Source organism: Ovis aries, chromosome 8, assembly GCF_016772045.2.
Source record: "Ovis aries strain OAR_USU_Benz2616 breed Rambouillet chromosome 8, ARS-UI_Ramb_v3.0, whole genome shotgun sequence".
NCBI lineage: Eukaryota > Metazoa > Chordata > Mammalia > Artiodactyla > Bovidae > Ovis > Ovis aries.
The window spans coordinates 88,866,135-88,885,174 of record NC_056061.1 but is presented as its reverse complement, the minus strand read 5'-3'; the positions used below and the strand labels follow the sequence as shown (position 1 = coordinate 88,885,174).

Sequence of the window (19,040 nt, the reverse complement as noted above, 5' to 3'; positions counted from 1 at the left end):
CAGCGCCAAGAGCTCCCCGCCTCGGGGGTCAGGGAGCGACCTAAACTTCGCTCTCCAGCCAAGGTTTTGGAGAACCCCCGCCTCCGCGGCTGCCTGATATTCACGCTTCTTCCCCCACCACCTCACACCCACCCGCCTTATTCTAAGTACTCAGGCTCGAGCAGTCCCAGGCAGCAGAGATCAGCTTCTTAATTTGTCCAAAAAGACACGTAAAGCCCCCCAAAGCCCGTGGCCAAGAAGTCGGGTGAAGGTGACTCAGCAGGGTCTGGGTGCCGCGAGCATATGAGGTCATTTCAGTGTCTCCTTCCAGAAGGAAACTGTCCCCCTCGGACCAGCCCCTGGGCATTTCCTTGTTCCTAGACAACAAAGAAACTGAGAAACGCGCCGGAGTCGAGGCGCGGGGCTACCCGACTCCCGGCCAGAGGTGGAGAGGGCTGGGACGGCGGGCGCGCGGGGTCGGCCGCGGTCCTTCCCGCGGTGCCCCCACGGTTCTCCACGGCGGAACGAGGCTGGCCCCGCGCCGGGCGGGGAAGGGTTAGCGCGGGGCGCAGAGCCCCCTTGTCAAGGCGCGAGGTTGTTCTGAATGGGGCGCCCCACCGACACGAGGCTTCTTCCAGAAAGCCTGGAGGTGGGGTGCGCGCGGAGCAGACGCGGGGGACCGAGGCTGCGGCCACGCTGGGCTCTTTCGAGCCGCGGACTAGCGAGTCCGAGGCGCGCAGTTCGCGGGGCGCAGTCCGCGTCCCCACGAGGAGCGCCTGCTCCCTTCTTTGCTGGGCTCCCGCTTTAGGAGGAATGTTATTGTCTGAAGAGGCCCCATTGAACTATTTCCTGCCCATTGTCACCTTTCCTGCGCTCTCCTCCCGGTCCTCGCGGAAGGTAATAAACCACCCGGGCCCTGCCGCCCCGCCAGGCGCTCCGTCGCGGCCGCGCGAGGAGACGCGCCCGAAGCCCGCTCGCGGGGAAACCCTGGCCCTTCCCCTCCCGCTCCCGTCTTCCGCGAAAGCAACCAAACCCCACAGAAGTCGAGCAGACTCTCGGGTTACACCCAGTGCACGCACAGACCTCGCCATCAAAGTCCCGCTTTTATGGGGGGAAGCGAGAAATCCTGAAGGCGGGGGTGGGGGGTGCGTTTTACTGATTTCAGTCTATTTCCCTCTCCCGGCGCGAGACTCGGAGCGCGATTTCCTTTCCAGACCCGTGAGGGCTGCGGAGAACTGGGGGCGCCCGGTGGGCTGGTCCGTGGTCGAGGGTGTTGGTGGGGTCACCTGAAGCGCCAAGGAACGTGTCAGGCCGGGCCCGGGCCCGGTGGCAGCTGAGCCTTCGGAGAAGAGCGGAGACCAGCCCGACTCTGGCCAGGCCCTGCGCACGCCCTTAGGCCGGGCTGCGCGCGGTGGTCGCGGGCTCCGGCGCGCCCGAGAGCCGCGGTGGGACTGACATACCTTTGGGTCCGAGACGCCCTCGGAGAGAGGGGAGGGGATCGCGCGCGCGAGAGAGTGGGGGAGCCTCGCGGGCCGCCGAGCAGCCCCTGGGCAAGGTGCGGGCAGGCGCGAGCTCGCGGGCCGGCCAGTCCGCGCCCACCCCGTCCCCCACCTCCTCCCGGCCTTCGGGGCCCGCCCAGACGCTTTGATGGAGGTGCAAACATTTGGGGGAGGGCGGAGGTGTAGGGGCTGGGCCGGGGCTCGTAGGGTCCGGCTCCGGATTTACAAAAAGCCGGCGCGGGAGCCCATTGATGGCCCCCCGCCTCCGCGGCCCGCCCGGCGGAGTCTGATATGGCCGCGCGCGGCCAATGGGCGGCGGCCCCGGCGCTTCAAAGGGCTCGCGGCCCAATCCGCCGAGCCCCCCTGCGCCACGCTGCAGGCTCTATTTATGCCGAGGGGCGATTTTCCTTCCCAGGAGACCTACTCTCGTCCCTCCTTGCGGGAGTTCAAGTGGAATAACCTCCCCCTACCCCTCTCCCCCGCCCCCTCCTCTCCAGATCGTCGCCCTCCACGCAGGTCGGCGCTGGGTCTGTGCCGTCGCGGGTCTGGGCACTTCTTGGGTCTTTTTGGAAGAGCGGCCGTCTGCGGCGGTGAAGGTGGCGCTCGCGTAGCCAGTTGGGATTTAGGGGGGCGTCGGGGCGCGGGCCGGCGGGAGGATGACCTCCCCGGGCACCGACAGCCCGGGGAAGAGCCTGCAGTACCGCGTGGACCATCTGCTGAGCGCCGTGGAGAGCGAGCTGCAGGCGGGCAGCGAGAAGGGCGACCCCACGGAGCGCGAGCTGCGCGTGGGCCTGGAGGAGAGCGAGCTGTGGCTGCGCTTCAAGGAGCTCACCAACGAGATGATCGTCACCAAGAACGGCAGGTGGGCGCGCCGGCTCCCTGCCCGGCAACACCCTCGCCTAGTCTTTCCGCTGGTTCCGCTTGGGCTGGGAACAGACTCGTGTGGCCTCTCCCTCTCCCTCTGGGCCTTCTTCGCAGAATTGTCACTTTCCTGGGGAGGACGAGGTGGCTCAGATAGTAAAGAAGCTGCCTGCTATGCGGGAGACCCCGGTTCCGATTCCGGGAAGATCCCCTGGAGAAGGAAATGGCAACAGGCTCCAGTATCCTTGCCTGGAGAATTCCGTGGACACGGGAGCCTGGTGGGCTGCAGTCTATGGGGTCGCAAAGAGTCGGACACGATTGAGAACCTAACACAACCCTGGGGAGGGGGGCTCCCCCGGAACTCGGGGGACCCATGCGTCACCCACTCTTGCCCCCGGCCTGATCTGTGTGCTGCAGCCTCTGCCAGGTCCTGTCCCACCTGCCTCCAGAGGCCAAAGGATGAGGGATGGTGGGGTGGGCGCATGCGGATCTAGGTGAGTCCTGGGAAGGAGCACCGTGCGTGGCCCCTTTTAAGTTCCCAGGGGGAGCTTCCTGCCCCAAATGACAGATGCCCCTGCCTTTGGCCTCACGATCCCATCGGGGTCCTCCAGCTGCGCCCCTTCCTTTTCAGGAGGATGTTCCCGGTGCTGAAGGTGAACGTATCCGGCCTGGACCCCAACGCCATGTACTCCTTCCTGCTGGACTTCGTGGCCGCCGACAACCACCGCTGGAAGTACGTGAACGGGGAGTGGGTGCCGGGGGGCAAGCCAGAGCCGCAGGCGCCCAGCTGCGTCTACATCCACCCCGACTCCCCCAACTTCGGGGCGCACTGGATGAAGGCACCTGTCTCCTTCAGCAAAGTCAAGCTCACCAACAAGCTCAATGGAGGGGGCCAGGTAGGTGTGAGGGCTGGAGGGTGGGGGCCGACTCTAGGAGGGGCCTGTGACTCTGCACCTTCTTGTGGCAGAGAGCTGGAAGGGCGCTGCTGGCCTGGAGGTGAAGTCTGCCTTCCTCAATTAAGCCCTCAGTGTTGTTTATAGTAAGCTGACGACAGTAACACCCGGGCCTGGAGAGCGAGCGGGGAGAGGGCGGGCAGTTCTCAAGCTTTGGGGGAACTTCTGTGTCCTAGCCTTCAACTTCCTGGGGTAGAGAAAATATGCATGTCGAGGGTAAGTGCTCACTTCAGAGCTGAACGTGCCCGCGCACTGACTGCGCGGAGTCTGACCAGACTTGCAAAGCTGTCCTTTTCTACAGATAGTCTTTCCTTGGGGAGTGTTTCCAAAAACCGCACTGGTGCTCAGGCATTCCAAGCTGTCTACAGCCGCCCTGGAAGCTCTAGAACTTTGTTCTACCAGGTCAAGCACGTCCTGAAAGGCAGGCGTTGCCTCTGTTCGTGTGCAGCGTCTCTCGTTCCTTTTCCGACCTAGTCGCGGGAGCAGCACCTGACCGGCAACCTACCACCTTCAACTCGCTCAGTCACTCAGTCGTGTCCGACTCTTTGTGACCCCAGGGACTGTAGCCCAACAGGCTCCTCTGTCCATGGGATTTTCCAGGCAAGGATCCAGGAGCCGGTTGCCATTTCCTCCTCCAGGGGGTCTTCCCAACCCAGGTATCCCTCGTCTCCTGTGCCTCTTGCATCTCCTGCATTGCAGGCGATTCTTTATGCCCCGAATCACCAGGGAAGCCCCCGCGTCAGCAGTAAAGACATTTTCCTGTGAGCTGCAGGAGTTTCTGCGTTCACATCAGGGCAAATGGAAGTTTTGTTGTCTTTAACGGTGGGACTTTGAGGACCGCAGTTCCTGTGCTTGTGTCTCTCTCAGATCATGTTGAACTCCTTACATAAGTATGAGCCTCGGATCCACATCGTGAGAGTTGGGGGTCCACAGCGTATGATCACCAGCCACTGCTTCCCCGAGACCCAGTTCATCGCGGTGACCGCTTACCAAAACGAGGAGGTGAGGCACGGGCAGTCAGCGGGCTTGTGTGTGTGTGATGAGTGTCCTTCAGAGTCTAAAGTTTAGACGGATAACTAATGCCTTTTCAAATAATTTCCCATAACAGTACATACCAAACAGGACAGGAGGAGAAAAGTTTTAAAATAAGTACTCATTCGAGCACTGTCTCCTTTAGTTTTCCCTAACAGTGTCTAAATCTAGAAGCATCCACTAAATGCTCAAAATGAGAAGATGAATCAAACATTCAGGTTCAAGACTGCCAGATTTCTTGAGAACAAGACTTCAGAGAGAGAGAGGTGTCTCCTTACTCTGAAAACCTTCCTGAAAGGGTCAGGGGCACCCCCTCCAAGTCTGTGCTGTGTGAATAGTCAGCTAGATACACAGTTTAGTGCCTGTGAATCTCTGTCTACGCCTGACCCCAAAGGAAAGACAGTAGGTGATTAGCTGATCAGGCTGTGGGTGTTGACCGCCAGCCAGACTAGAAGTCACTCTCCCTAACGGACCTGCGTTGTGGTTTGAGCCATGTTTGTTAGACTGATGCACACAAAATATTGTCAGTAGTGAAGAAGTGAAGTGAAAGTCACTCAGTCACGTCCGACTCTTTGGGACCCCATGGACTACACAGTCCAGGCCCGAATACTGGAGGGGGTGGCCTTTCCCTTCTCCAGGGGATCTTCCCAACCCAGGGACTGAACCCGGGTCTCCCGCATAGTGGGCAGATTCTTTACCAGCTGAGCCACAAGGGAAGCCCTTGTCAGCAGTAGGTTAAATTTATTATTGTCAACTCCACTTAGGAAATCAGCATTTAAAAGCTTTACATAAATGTGCTGTTCTTTATGAAATATTATAACTACTCGGCTACTTCAGATTCAAATAGGAAAATACACCTGGAAAGAAGTCTGATTATATTTGAATATTTAAAGGGGGTATTGGTGGTGCCTGATTTCCTGGTGCCTAATTAAGTCCTCTGACTAAGGAGCAGATACTAGTAGATGCAACCTCTTGTTTTTCAGATCACAGCTCTTAAAATTAAATACAATCCGTTTGCAAAAGCTTTCCTCGACGCAAAGGAAAGGTGAGAGAATGCTAGTGATACCCCTTGGGCGAAGCAGTGTGCAGAATGATGAGCTACTGCTGCTGATACCGTTTCCTGAATGTTCTCCTTGACCATTCAATACACTTTCTTGACAGAAGCGATCACAAAGAGATGATGGAAGAAGCGGGAGACAGCCAGCAGCCTGGGTACAGCCAATGTACGGTTTGTTGCACTCTGCCCAGGCGGACCTTGTCTCAGGGACTAGCCTGTCTGGGGCAGGGGGCTGGGGATGGAGCAGACAGAGCTTCTGGGTGCCTTTGGGGGGCACACCGCTCTTGGCTGTGCAAGGCAGTGGCCCTGCGTGTTGATGCTGTTCCTACTGGTCATCGAACTGCTGGTCCCCAGCCTCTGCTCCACCTGGGGCTTCCGGATGCCCCCCACACCCTGCCAGCTCACGGGATTCCTGACAGAGGAGCCTGGGTTCTTTTGCTTTGAGGCCACTCCAGAGGCTTCCTACGTGGCATGATGGTAAAGAGTCTGCCTGCCAGTGCAGGAGACGAAGGAGACACAGGTTCAATCCCTGGGGCGGGAAGATCCCCTGGAGGAGGAAATGGCAACCCACTCCAGTATTCTTGCCTGGGGAATCCCATGGACAGAGACGCCTGGAGGGCTACAAATCCATGGAATCACAGAGTCCATGGACACGACCGAGGGCTGAGCACACACGAGGCGGCTCCAGCCATGGCTAGGATGGATTGCTGAGACCCTGATGGGTGTTCAGACTCTGCTGTGTTGGGCAGGAGAAGAACTTGGCTCTCATCCACTCTGAGATGGTCTGTCTTTTTGTTAATGGCTGAGAACGGAAGGACCATCTTTGGGACGGTGCTTCTGATCACGTGTAGCTCTCCTCCAGCTTGCTTTGGGGCTGGGAATGGCCTGCCGGGTCCTGCTGGAGACAGCGGCTCGCAGGATGGGCAAGCCTGATTTCAGTCTAGCCTTCTTTAGGAGTTAGTGAGGTGTTCAGCGGAGTGATGCAGGTCTACAGCAGAGTCTATCGGGGAAAAGGCTTTGTCTTACCCATCCAGGCAGGGCGGGGACTCAGAGATGAGAAGCTGGCAACGGTTGGGAGAGAAAAGTTACTGCTGGCTGCTCACTTCTAAGTTCCGGCGGAACCAGAGCGGAGGCTTCCTCAAAGAACCGTTTTCCCTTTCTTTCTCTTTCTTTTCTTTCTCCCTCCCTCCCTCCCTCCTTATCCTTCATGGAATACTTTAACAAACAGCTCTCCTAAGTGGCTCACGGCTGCCACCTCACAGAGCAGAATATGAGCAACTGCTCTGGCCGCCGATGGGCCCGAGCTTTGTGGCCACTGTCTGGACCCTCTTCTCACTGGAATGCTGTCTGCAGTTAGAGTTTGGGAATTGGAGCCTGAGCAGTTGTCTTCCTAGTGGTTGCTTTTCTGTTTTTTTTTTTTTTTTTTTTTTTTTTAAAGAAAGAGGAAAATAAAGGGAATGGAGAAGAAACGGGAGCTGTGAAGGAGGGCAGGGCAGTGTTGGAATGATTCTCTGATTGACCTGTAAGGTGGGAAAGGGTGAGCCAAACGCAGAAGGAAAGCGAGGAGAACACGGGTGCCGGTCCAGGCAGGACGAGACTCCTCCGCGTGGCGGTGTGGTCTGCAGCGGGGCGGGAAGCGGGGGAGAAGCTGGGGGCAGGGCTCTCCCTGTGCGCCCTGAGTCTGAATTTTGTCTGTTTTAACATTTATTCGCACTCAGTAGTTTGGCCCTGAAAACTGACCTGCCTGGAGGGACAGAACGTCGCGGGGGATGTTCTGGGAGGATCCCGGGAGGGGGCGGTTTTGAGGAAGCCGCAGGGCTGGCCGAGGTTGGGGTCAGTCTCCCAGGTTCTCGGGTGCCCTGCGCGTCTGGACGCCTTGGCCCTTCTCTGGCCGCACGGCTGACGCCCACGACCCCTGAAGCCTGGTCAGGCCCTCGATGTCCACGGACCCCGAGGAGGAGACCCGCCGCTCCCTGGCCTCTGCCCCGCTGTCCCTTAGCTTCGTTTCCGGCCACGTGGCTCGTGGGATTTTAGTTCCCCGACCAGGGCCTGAACCGGGGTCCTCCGCAGTGAGAGCTCGGAGTCCTGGGCTCTGGACCGCAGGGAAGCCCCGTCTTGCCCGTTCGATGACGGGAGGGAGGCCAAGCGGGGTCCGCAGCCTGCTTCTCTCACAGCAGGGGGCTGGCTGATCCCCGGAACCAGTAGCCTGTGTCCACCCGCCACCCCCCACCCCCAGTTCGGAGGCCCCCTCTCGCTCCCCTCCACGCACGGCTGCGAAAGGTTCCCGGCCCTGAGGAGCCACCGGCCAGCCCCCTACCCCAGCCCGTACGCGCATCGCAACAGCTCTCCAAGTAAGTCCCAGCGGAAGGCGGCCGGGTTGGGGATGCTGGAAAGACTTCCGGGAAGGGAGCGGGCTCTTGACTGGCTCAAGAGGGCCCTTCTTTCGTGTCCACGTCGCTGCTGGCTCGACCACAGAGACCTCCAGGCCAGGGGCCTCAGGGCTGAATGTGACTGCTACTGCTTGAGCCTCTTTACTTTAGGACCCTGGGCCCCGGTTTGCGTATTTTGTGAACCCCGTAAGGTGATGATGCCGGGCCAGCCAGGCACGAGGATTACTAGCTTGATGAGACACAAGTGTGTTTCTCCAAGTATGAGGCCAGGGCCAGTGGCTCCAGCATCATCTGAAAACTCCCCAGACCCACAGAATCAGACGCTCTGGTGGTCTAGCACTTTGTGGTTTAACGTGCCCCTAGGGGATACAGGCTTATCCCTGCCCCTAGGTGCAGGCCTGAGTGGTATGAACACTGGGCCAGACCATGAAGACCCCTGGACCCAATTCCCTCTAGCACCACGGATGTCCCAGACTTCATCTTGTCTGGCTCTGAAAGGAGGAAAAAAGCAAATGAACGCCATAAAACAATTAAGCAATTAAAGCTGATTTGAAATGAAAGAAGCTTATTTGGGAAGGAAATAGCAGTCCAGCTAGAGGCTAGATCATATTTTAAATTTTGCCTTGTGTAAATGGTTTTCAAAGCGCTTTTAATTCTTAAGCGATAATCCTTTGCAGAAAAGACAGGTAAAAATTACACTGGTTTTTCCGTGCAATCAATTCTTAGTCGTGTGACTGTAAGAGCCCATTTCTACAGCATAGCTATTGATCTAATGATAAGAAAAAGCCTGGGTGCTGGAATATATTCCAGTATGTACATTTGACAGTGAGTATTGGCCTCTGACGGAGAAGCCAATGGCGACCCCCTCCAGTACTCTTGCCTGGAAAATCCCATGGGTGGAGGAGCCTGGTGGGCTGCAGTTCATGGGGTCGCTAGGAGTTGGCCACACTTTCACTCTTCACTTTCATGCATTGGAGAAGGACATGGCAACCCACTCCAGTGTTCTTGCCTGGAGAATCCCAGGGATGGAGGAGCCTGGTGGGCTGCCGTCTATGGGGTCGCACAGAGTCGGACACGACTGAAGCGACTTAGCAGCAGCAGCAGCACCAGCATTGGCCTTGGATGACCGATTAAGCAGGTGCTGATGCAGCTCCAGCTGTTGGTAGCATTTCAGTGTGTTTTGCCACTCTTGGAAGCCCTCATCAGTAATGACACTTTCTTACATCTGTAGCCTATTCCGACAGTTCATCTGCATGTCTGTCCATGCTCCAGCCCCATGACAACTGGTCCAGCCTTGGAATGCCTGCCCACACCAGCATGCTGCCCATGGGTCCGAACGCTGGTCCTCCTGCGGGCTCCAGGTAATGCACGTCTGGGGAGTGATGCAGTGTCGTGGGAATGGGAGTGCCTGTGATGTCCTCCCATCCCATCCATTAGCCTGTATCCTGCTCTTCACTTACGGGTGATGGGTCTTTATTGGTAACTTGACCACTAGCCAGCTGTGTCCGGGACCCCGGGTTACATAACTGCCGTGAGTTCCTGCTTCAGCCTGTCCTCTGGGAGTTCAGTGGCGCTTTCAGGGTGGATGGAGCTGGAATCTCATGGAAGGGAGCAGGGACCCTCTCCTGGCTTTGCTGTTTACTGGTTCATGTGATGGACAAGCCTCCTGAGCCTTGCTTCTTTAAGAAAAGGGCACCAGATAACCCCAGCCTCAGCCCATCTTCATAGGCTTGTAGGTGTACAGGATTGTGGGGTCAGTAGGTGAATCTTGAAGACAAGTTTCCAGAACCTCTTTTGATAGGCACTATCAAATTAAGGAAATACATTTGTTGGATTTCTGTGGATATAGAATCAGTGTGTTTCTTCACGTACTTGCTAGGTAACTTGAAAAGAATGATGACTATTTTATTATTAACTTGAAAATTGTATAGAGGGAGGTTGGCTTCAAAAAATCAAGCTGGTCATTCAGCATATTATATTTCTTCATAGGATTATTATAATAAAAACTAAAATGACAAAGCGAGAGCCCTTTCCACGTTTTCTAAGGAGGAAATGAGTCAACGGTATTAAATGATTGAACAAGTTGGCTCACAGCAGAGTGAATCTATGGACAAGGCACCTTGACCTCAAAAGCAGTGCAGCTTCTGTGTGGGTGCTTGGTCAGCTGCTCAGTTGTATACGATTCTTTGCAACCCCGTGGACTGTACAGAATATCAGCATTTGCCTAAGACCTTAATTCTTTATGTTTAGGAAGCAGTTCCTTTAAAGTTGGAATCTAATGTCTACTCTTCAAAATAGAGCAAGCACTGCGTAACCAGGAAGCCTTTCCAGGGCTCCAGGGTCGCCTAGAAGACTGCAGTGAGTCAGATGACCTGCAGGCTACAACGGGGTCCCCCGAGGACTTCAGTGCATCTCGGAGCCTTGTTGCCTTTCATCTGTAAAATGGGGAGAGTCCCCTGCCTCACTCCATCACGCCTATGTGCAAGTCCAAGGGCATCTGAAGTGTAGGACGTGGCCTGGTCAACCACATAGCCCCCCATAGCCTAAGCCCTCCTTGCTCATTTACAGAAGGGTTGATTCTGCTAGAAGAGAGGGACATTTTCCAGAAGCAAAACGTCAGCCTGGTCTAGTGTTGGTCAGACCTGTGTTCTCAGACAGTGGAGGGCTGACGTCCGTCTCCAGTTCCTTCCTTCAGGGATGTGGAAGCGCAGGGCCTTGAAGGTGGGCTCGGGGCCAGGCTCACCTGGCGAGTGGGTTCACGGGGGTTTGCTTCCAGGTCTGAGTCCTGGGGCTCTTCCTTCTGCCGGGTGCCACGCTGACACGTGGTGCCCACAGGGAGTCACCGGAGGATGCCCTCCGCCATCTGTGTTCGTCTCCCTCGAAGGAATGGGCAGCTTTTTTAAAAAAAGATTTGTTTATTTCCTAATTCTTCTGGCTGTAGTCGGTCTTCACTCTACACGGACTTTGTGGCGAGTGGGGGCTTCTTGTCGCGACGCCCAGCCTTCCCGCTGCAGAGCCTGATTCCGTGGCTGAGCACGGGCTCCAGGGTGTGTGGGCTTCAGGAGCTGTGGCTCACGGGCTCTCCAGAGCAAGGCTCAGTAGCTGTGGCTCGTGGGCTGATTGCTCTGGGGCACGTAGGATCTTCCCAGACCAGAGATTAAACCGGTGTCCCCTGCCCTGGCACGTGGATTCTTAACCAGGACCGCCAGGGAAGCCCCGGAATTACTAGTCAACACAGATGCGTGTGCACATCCTCGGAAACATCGGACTCGGTGCATCTGAGAACTTGGATTCTCAGCTTGAGCACAAAGCTGGAGTCTTTGGAGCGGAAGCTAACAGTGCATGTCAAGGCGTTTTTAGACGGCTCCTAATGATTTTGTTTCTTGTGGGCAGATGAGACGTGACCTGTATCCATGTCCAAGTGTGATTTAATCACACAGAAGAAATGAGCCGTTTATTCCCCGGCCGTCTGGGGTGGGGTTGGCGGGGGTCTCTTTTCCCCTCCTGGAGCGCCTGCCCAGGCCTCTGACCCGTCTGTCTCCCCACTTTTCTGTTTCAGCCAGTACCCCAGCCTGTGGTCTGTGAGCAGCGGTGCCGTCGCCCCGGGCGCCCAGGCGGCGGGTGTGCCCAGCGGGCTGGGAGCCCAGTTCTTCCGAGGCTCCCCTGCCCACTCTACCCCCCTCGCCCACCCGGTCTCAGCGTCCTCCTCGTCGGGGTCCCCACTGTACGAGGGGGCCGCCACGGCCACAGACGTAGCTGACAGCCAGTATGATGCCTCCGCCCAGGCCCGCCTCCTGGCCTCGTGGACGGCCGTGTCGCCCCCGTCCATGTGAGCCTGAGCCTGTGCCTGAAAGGAGGCCGGGACTGCAAGTGTTTGAGCGGCAGTCTCACGGGGCATGGGAAGGGGGTCAGGCCTGCTAACCGCCCTTCAAAGGAAAGAAGAAGAAGGTTCATGTTCTGTTATGTATCAGGGGTCCCACCGCCAGCACTGTGCTTCGTCCTCCGTGGTGGCGGTGCATCCTGAGTCCTTTCTGTGCTGCGGGTGAATGCAGGTGTGGAAGCAAGGTGGGGGCCTCCCTCGCCAGGACCTGCAGTAACAATGACCGGCCAGCATCCAGAAGCCATGTTTCTTTTAAATACAGCCGGAGGTGCCTCCGGCGCATCAGGCTTTGTAACTTCTCCGGTCATACTCTGGGGAGGTAAAAAGCACGCTTCCAGTTCTCCTCCCTGTTGCTTTCCAGTAGCTTCCAGGTCCCTTTGGGACCCCTGTGGCCGGGATCCTAGTCGGAGCCCAGCTGAGACAGAATTGTGCCACTCTTGGGGGACAGCAGATGGCCGTTGGAACAGCAGTGTCCAGCTCTGCCTGCTAGAATGTTTTCTTTTGAGCATAGGTAGCTGATCTCTTGTACCGTTAAACCGACAACTGTTTACGTTTTTCCTTTGACAAACTAGCCAAAGACAATCAGCAGAAAGTATTTTCTGCAAAATAAAGGCGATGTGCAAAATCCGGCTGGTCTAGTTATTATTTAAAACCCTTCTTCTTTCGGAACGAGACTTTGTTCCTGCTTACGACTGTCCTGGAGGAGCTTTTCAGTCTGTGATGGACTTTAACATTTTATCCAATCAGTGGCAGGACTGGAAGTGAAATGTTCATATATTTATTTACTCAATAGATAGATTACTTTGCCACAAAAATGCAAATGGTGTTAAATGATTTTCAAGAGAGCCAGCGCTGAGGGGTGAATGTGGATACTGACAGGATGTAGAACATGATGACGCCATGAAGATCAAATGGGATGTTTACTCCATTCAAGCAAAAATACGTGGAGTGAACTGGCAAAAGGTTACAGTTTACAGGTGTCAGGTGTAGCCACCACAGTCGTTGGAACAATAAGGCGTTTGTTAATATCTACCCTGCTAGAAAGGTTTCCCAGCAGTGAGTCAGCACCACGCCTGCGCTAGATCGGGGCAATTTCTCCACCTAGTGGCAGAAGCCTTCCTTTAATCCTAGCTGTTCAAGCTCGATACTCTGAGCCTCCGGTGTCTGTGAGTGTGAACCTAGAACTGAAGTGTAAAGGGCCGCACCTTTGGTGTGTCTGTGCCTGCTTTCAAGTTGGGCCATGCTTCTTGTAAATTATTTGCCACTTGAAAGTTTTTCTTGGTTTTGCTCCTGTGTGTGTGTGTTAGCCGCTCGGGTGTGTCCGAGTCTTTGTGACCCCGTGGACAGTATCCCGCCAGGCATCTCTGTTCATGGGATTCTCCAGGCAAGAATACTGGAGTGGGTTGCCATTCCCTTCTTCAGAGGATCTTTCCCACCCAGGGTTTGAACCCAGGTCTCCCGCATTGCAGGCAGATTCTTTACTATCTGAGCCACCAGGGAAGCTTCCTACTAGGTTTTAATGCAACTCCTGTAGAAATACCCTAGATGAGAAGATCTGATATTATATAAAGATATAAAGTGCCTTCCCTGGTAGCTCAGCTGGCAAAAAACTCTGCCCACAGTGGAGGAGACCCGGGGTCAATTCTTGGGTCGGGAGGATCCCCTGGAGAAGGAAATAGCAACCCACTCACGTATTCCTGCCTGGAAAATCTCATGGACAGAGGTGCCTGGCGGGCTATAGTCCATGGCGCCGCAAGAGTCGCCTGTGACTTAGTGACTAAACCACCAAAGACACAGGAGTATTGAAAGAGTATTTTAAAATAAACAACTGCCCAAGAGGGACTGGGGAGTGAACTGGCCCCAGACGCGCGGCCTGCAGGAGAAGAGTGAGGCGGGGAGGGAGGTGGCGGGATGGGGCGTGCTGGGGTTTCCCAGAACACGTCACCTGACTGCTGTCCGCAGGCTGGGGCCGTCCCCAGCACCTGCCCCTTGCCAGGCCTTCAGGAGTGTTACTGAGCGATGTCCGAGCTGCCGGGGAAGAGGAGCATGTCTCCAGGGAGACTCGATGCTCTGGGTCGCTGGGAAGCACCACCAGGAACGGGGCCCTGCCCCCGCTGGGGGCTGCGGGGAGACGGGGCCTCCACTCTGGGCTGTGACATGTTGGAATTTCTGAAGGTGACCCAGAGAGCAAATTCAAGGAGTTAATATTTTAATAAATCCAACAGCATCCTTTGGGCCATGAAGCGGGGCAGTGGCAGCCAAAAAGAGCACGGAGCAATTTCGGTACAAAAGGCCTGGACAGGACTGTTCATTCTCATCCCTTGCTGCGGGAACCTCGGGAAAGCTAGCTATGCTTCTAGAAGTTGGAGTTCCTTATCCAGATGCAGAAAAAAACACCTGGTTGCTGTCAAAGCGAATCTGTGGATTTCCCTGCCCGGTCCAGTGGTTAAGTGCTTTCACTGCAGGGCACGTGGGTTCAATCCCTGGTCCAGGAACTAAGATCCCCAAAGCGAAAGGACATAGAAATAAAGTCAAAATGCATGTTTTACCCAGAAAACACACTTTTCGGGAGCACAGTCTGTCCCACTGGCCAACTGAAAAATGCTGTGGACTCTATCAGGAAGAAGACACTTAACCTAGAAGACATCAGGAAATTTGATCAACAGTATACCAAGAGAAGGGACTGTGTCACGCAGGAGGAAAGAGGCCCCCAGGGAAGGAGATGCAAGAGCCTGTGAAGAGGGCTTGGCTCTGCTGGGAGGGGAGCTGCTTCTGAGCCCGGCTGGGCTGAGACAGCCGGAGACGGTCACAGACAGGAGAGGACAGCTCACCCCGCTTCCCTCCTGCCCTGCATTGGAACCTGTAATTGCCGTCCACCTCTGACGGACAGAGGACCTCTGTTAGCGAACATTCCTCTTCTTAAAATTTGGCTCTAAAACCAAGAGGGAGAAAGCAGTGCAATCACAAAGATATTAATGTGACGCTCAGTCGTGTCCGACTCTTAGTGACCCCGTGGACCGTAGCCCACCAGGCTCCTCCATCCATGGGATTTTCCAGGCAGGAGCACTGGAGTGGGTTGTCATTTCCTCCCTGAGAAACCATAAATACCGGTAAAGCAAAACAAAACCTGCAGGGGGACCCTTCCACGTGGGAAGACGAGAGGTCCTGGGGGGAGGGGGTGCAGGGGGCCGGGACACGGGACCCCCGCGGCACAGGGACTGCAAAGGCGTGTCCGTGGCCTTGTTCACGCCAGAGCCTCCTGCCCTGGGGAAAGCTGGAGTGGACTCCTGCTTCCTGATCCTCTCTCCCGGGCTTCCTTGCTCCTACAGCCGCTCTGCTTGAGAAGGGCCCTGCAGTGGAGTCCCCCTCCCCAGCCCCATCCCTATTGCCCTTTTTCCACTTGAAAGAAAGGTTTACTGCTGACTCACCCAGCTCTTCATTGACTCAGGTGTAAAAACCTCCAGACATCAAACGGCAAGACAATTGTTCCACCCTCAGGCCTCATAAAGTCCCCCAGATTCTCCTCCCCAACAGACCCCGTGAAGAATCCGCATGGTAGAGGTGCTGGCTTCCCACACCCAAGCGCACGTCCCCTGCTTCCAGCCGGCCTGGGGGGAGCTAGCCCATCTGACTCGCAGTTTATAAACTCTAAGGAAATTTACTATTATTAGTTTTTATTCTGGCTGGGCCTTGTGGCATGCTGGAACTTAGTTCCCCGACGGGGATCGCAAGCCCGTGCCTGCTGCAGTGGAAGCGAAGGTCATAACTACTGGACCACCAGGGAGGCCTCCTGACTCCCAGTTTTAAATTCTCTGGAGATGACAGCTGTACAGTCTGGGGTGCTTAGTATGTGCCTGTCAGTGTTCTCAGAGGCTTCCCTCATAGTTCAGTTGGTAAAAGAATTTGCCTGTAATGCAGGACACCTGGGTTTGATTCCTGGGTTGGGAAGATCCCCTGGAGAAGTTATTTAATCGTGTTGGACTCTTTGCGACCCCATGGATTGCAGCCCAGCAGACTCCTCTGTCCATGAGATTCTCCAGACAAGAATACTGGAGCGGGTTGCCATTTCCTCCTCTAAGAGTCGGACATGACTTACCAATGAAACCACCACCACCACTGTTCTAAGTACATTGCCTGTGTCTCTGACTTCCTATGAAACCTCTCATCATTTCATAGAAAAGCAAGTGGAGAGCAGAGGCATGGAATGGCCTGTCCCAGGTCACATAGACGGTGGGTGGAGGGGTGGGAGGCGCGGCCAGGGGATCTGCGTGCAGAGCCCCCGCTTGCTACCCGTGTGCTTGGCCGACGAAACAGGTCGGGCATCTTCCCTGGTGCTGCCACGTGGGAGGCTGAGGGAGGCACGGAGTGCCCCGGTGGTTCCAGGAGGAGCTCTGTTGCGCTGTTAGAATATCGAGGCATCTGATAACAGTTCGACCGTATCCAGTGGAGACACGGCTTAACTCCACCTCACAGGGACCCACGGCTGGCTGGATGCTGGGGCGAGGAGGGGACTTGAGGAAGGGGTGCTGTCTACATTGGTTTAAAACTAACTGGCCGTACAAGTGTGGGTCTATTCCTGACTATTCTGTTCCATTGATCTGTCTTCCTATCTTTATTTCAGTCTTGCTTTATAATAATGCTTGAATTTAAGGAATGAAAGCTCTCCAACTTTACCCTTCTTGATCACTTTAAATATATGTTGCTGCTGTTGTTGAGTCAGTAAGTCGTGTCCGACTCTTGGTGACCGTATGGACCGTAGCCCACTAGATTTTCCTGTCCATGGGATTTCCCAGGCAAGAATACTGGAGTGGGTTGCCGTTTCCTTCCCCAGGGAATCTTCCCAACCCAGGGATCAAAGCCATGTCTCCTGCATGGGTAGTTGGATTCTTTACCACTGAGCCACCCGGGAAGTCGATAATAGGCTTATGCCCCCAGATTGTTTTTAGTTTTGGTTTAAATGATCAGTGTGTGATGTGATATTTACCCTTTCTGGTAATCTGCCTCATTTCCTTCAGATTTGGAGTTCCGTCTGGGAAATTTCTATCAGTATTTCTCATAGGATGGGTTTGCTGGAGATGAATCCTTACAGGTTTTGTCAATGACCATCTCTATTTCACTTTCAACTTTGGATACTATTTTTGCCAGGAATAGGATGCTCGCTTGCTGGCTTGTTTATATCCTGCGGGTGTTTCTCCGCCATTCCCTAGCTGTACGACCGCCATGGTCTCTGGCGAGAAGTCAGACGCCGCTCACAGCGGCATCACGCACTGCGCTGTCCATTTATCTCTGCACACTACTCTTTTCCTGGTGCTTTTAAGATCGGTCATTTATCTTTTGTTCTCAGCAGTTTTACTATGACGCTCCTAAATTTATTTATTCATGTATTTTTTGCAGTAATCCCGCTTGGAGTTTGCTGAGAATTTTGTATCTACGAGTTAGTGTTTTCCACCAGTTTGGGAATGTTCTTAGCTATTGTGTCTTGATAGGTTTTCTCTGTGGCATTATCTCTCTCCTCTTCTTCTGGGACTCCAGTCATTTGCGTGTTTGATGTTTGACTTTTTGATCTCGTCCCACAAATTTTGTGGGCTCCTGACTGATTTTGCCTCTACTTTCTTTCCCTTTTTATTCAGTTTGGACTCTTCATTGATCTGTCTTCAATTCACTGTGTCTTTCCTTTGCAACATCCAGTCTACTATTAAACCTATCAGTGTGTGTACATGCTCAATTGCTCCGTCTTGTCTGATTCTTTGCGACCCTATGAACTGTAGCCCATCAGGCTCCTCTGTCCATGGGATTCTCCAGGCAAGAACACTGAAGTGGACTGCCATTTCCTCCTTCAGCGAATCTTCCCAACCCAGCGATAGAACCCGTGTCTCCTGCATTCGTGGGTGGACGGGGCCACGTGGGAGCCTGTCTAAGGATTCGTTTACTACTAGTAAGTTTTATTTCTAACATCTAGCATTCGAGAAATTGGTCCTAACTTCTAGTGTCCTATCTGCTGAATTTAGCTGTCTCTTTACGCAAGCTGTCTTTTTCTTTTTTACACACTTTTTATTTTGTATTGGGCTGCAGCCGATTAACAAACAGTGTTGTGACGGTTTCAGGTGGAGGTGAACAGTGAAGGGACTAAGCCATGCACATGTGCATTCTCCCCCAGACTCTCCTCCCGTCCAGGCTGCCATGCAACACCGAGCAGAGCTCCGTGTGTGCACAAGCAGTCTTTCCCCACAGTGCGGTTTCACGTTTTTAACACAGCCATTTTAAAGTCTCTGACTCTTTAAAACTATTTAAAACTGAGCTTACTGATGATCCCTTTTTTTTTTTTAAACATGAGTTTCTTTTCCTACTGTTTCATATGTCTTGTAATTTTTGATTTTCTGCTGGGTATTTTTGTAGAAAAGAATAGTAGAGACTAAAATAGATGATCAGTGATCAGTGCAAAGAAATAGAGGAAAACAACAGAATGGGAAAGACTAGAGATCTCTTCAAGAAAGTTAGAGATCCCAAGGGAACATTTCATGCAAAGATGGGCTCGATAAAGGACAGAAATGGTATGCACCTAACAGAAGCAGAAGATATTAAGAAGAGGTGGCAAGAATACACAGAAAAACTGTACAAAAAAGATCTTCAGGACCCAGATAACCATGATGGTGTGATCACTCATCTAGAGCCAGACATCCTGGAATGTGAAGTCAAGTGGGCCTTAGAAAGCATCACTACAAACAAAGCTAGTGGAGGTGATGGAATTCCAGCTGAGCTGTTTCAAATCCTGAAAGATGATGCTGTGAAAGTGCTGCACTCAATATGCCAGCAAGTTTGGAAAACTCAGCAGTGGCCACAGGACTGGAAAAGGTCAGTTTTCATTCCAATCCCAAAGAAAGGCAATGCCAAAGAATGTTCAAACTACTGCACAATTGCACTCATCTTACACGCTAGTAAAGTAATGCTCAAAATTCTCCAAGCCAGGCTTCAGCAATACGTGAACCGTGAACTTCCAGATGTTCAAGCTGGTTTTAGAAAAGGCAGAGGAACCAGAGATCAAATTGCCAGCATCTGTTGGATCATCGAAAAAGCAAGAGAGTTCCAGAAAAACATCTATTTCTGCTTTATTGACTATGCCCAAGCCTTTGACTGTGTGGATCACAATAAACTGTGGAGAATTCTGAAATGGATGGGAATACCAGGCCACCTGACCTGCCTCTTGAGATATCTGTATGCAGGTCAGGAAGCAACAGTTAGAACTGGACATGGAACAACAGACTGGTTCCAAATAGGGAAAGTATGTCAAGGCTGTATATTGTTACCCTGAGTATTTAACTTATATGCAGAGTACATCATGAGAAACACTGGACTGGATGAAGCACAAGCTGGACTCAAGATTGCTAGGAG

General features: G+C 53.9%; 1 protein-coding gene across 1 annotated transcript; it reads left to right on the top strand.

The window, feature by feature from the left end:
- The first annotated feature begins 1,891 nt into the window (after positions 1 to 1,891).
- TBXT (T-box transcription factor T) lies at positions 1,892 to 12,224 on the top strand. The gene is made up of 8 exons (XM_027972732.3): positions 1,892 to 2,340; positions 2,971 to 3,235; positions 4,160 to 4,294; positions 5,308 to 5,369; positions 5,486 to 5,547; positions 7,556 to 7,732; positions 9,003 to 9,132; positions 11,331 to 12,224. The coding sequence occupies exons 1-8, from the start codon at positions 2,135 to 2,137 to the stop codon at positions 11,602 to 11,604; spliced, it is 1,311 nt and encodes a 436-aa protein (XP_027828533.1). The 5' UTR covers positions 1,892 to 2,134; the 3' UTR covers positions 11,605 to 12,224.
- The last annotated feature ends 6,816 nt before the right edge of the window (positions 12,225 to 19,040 follow it).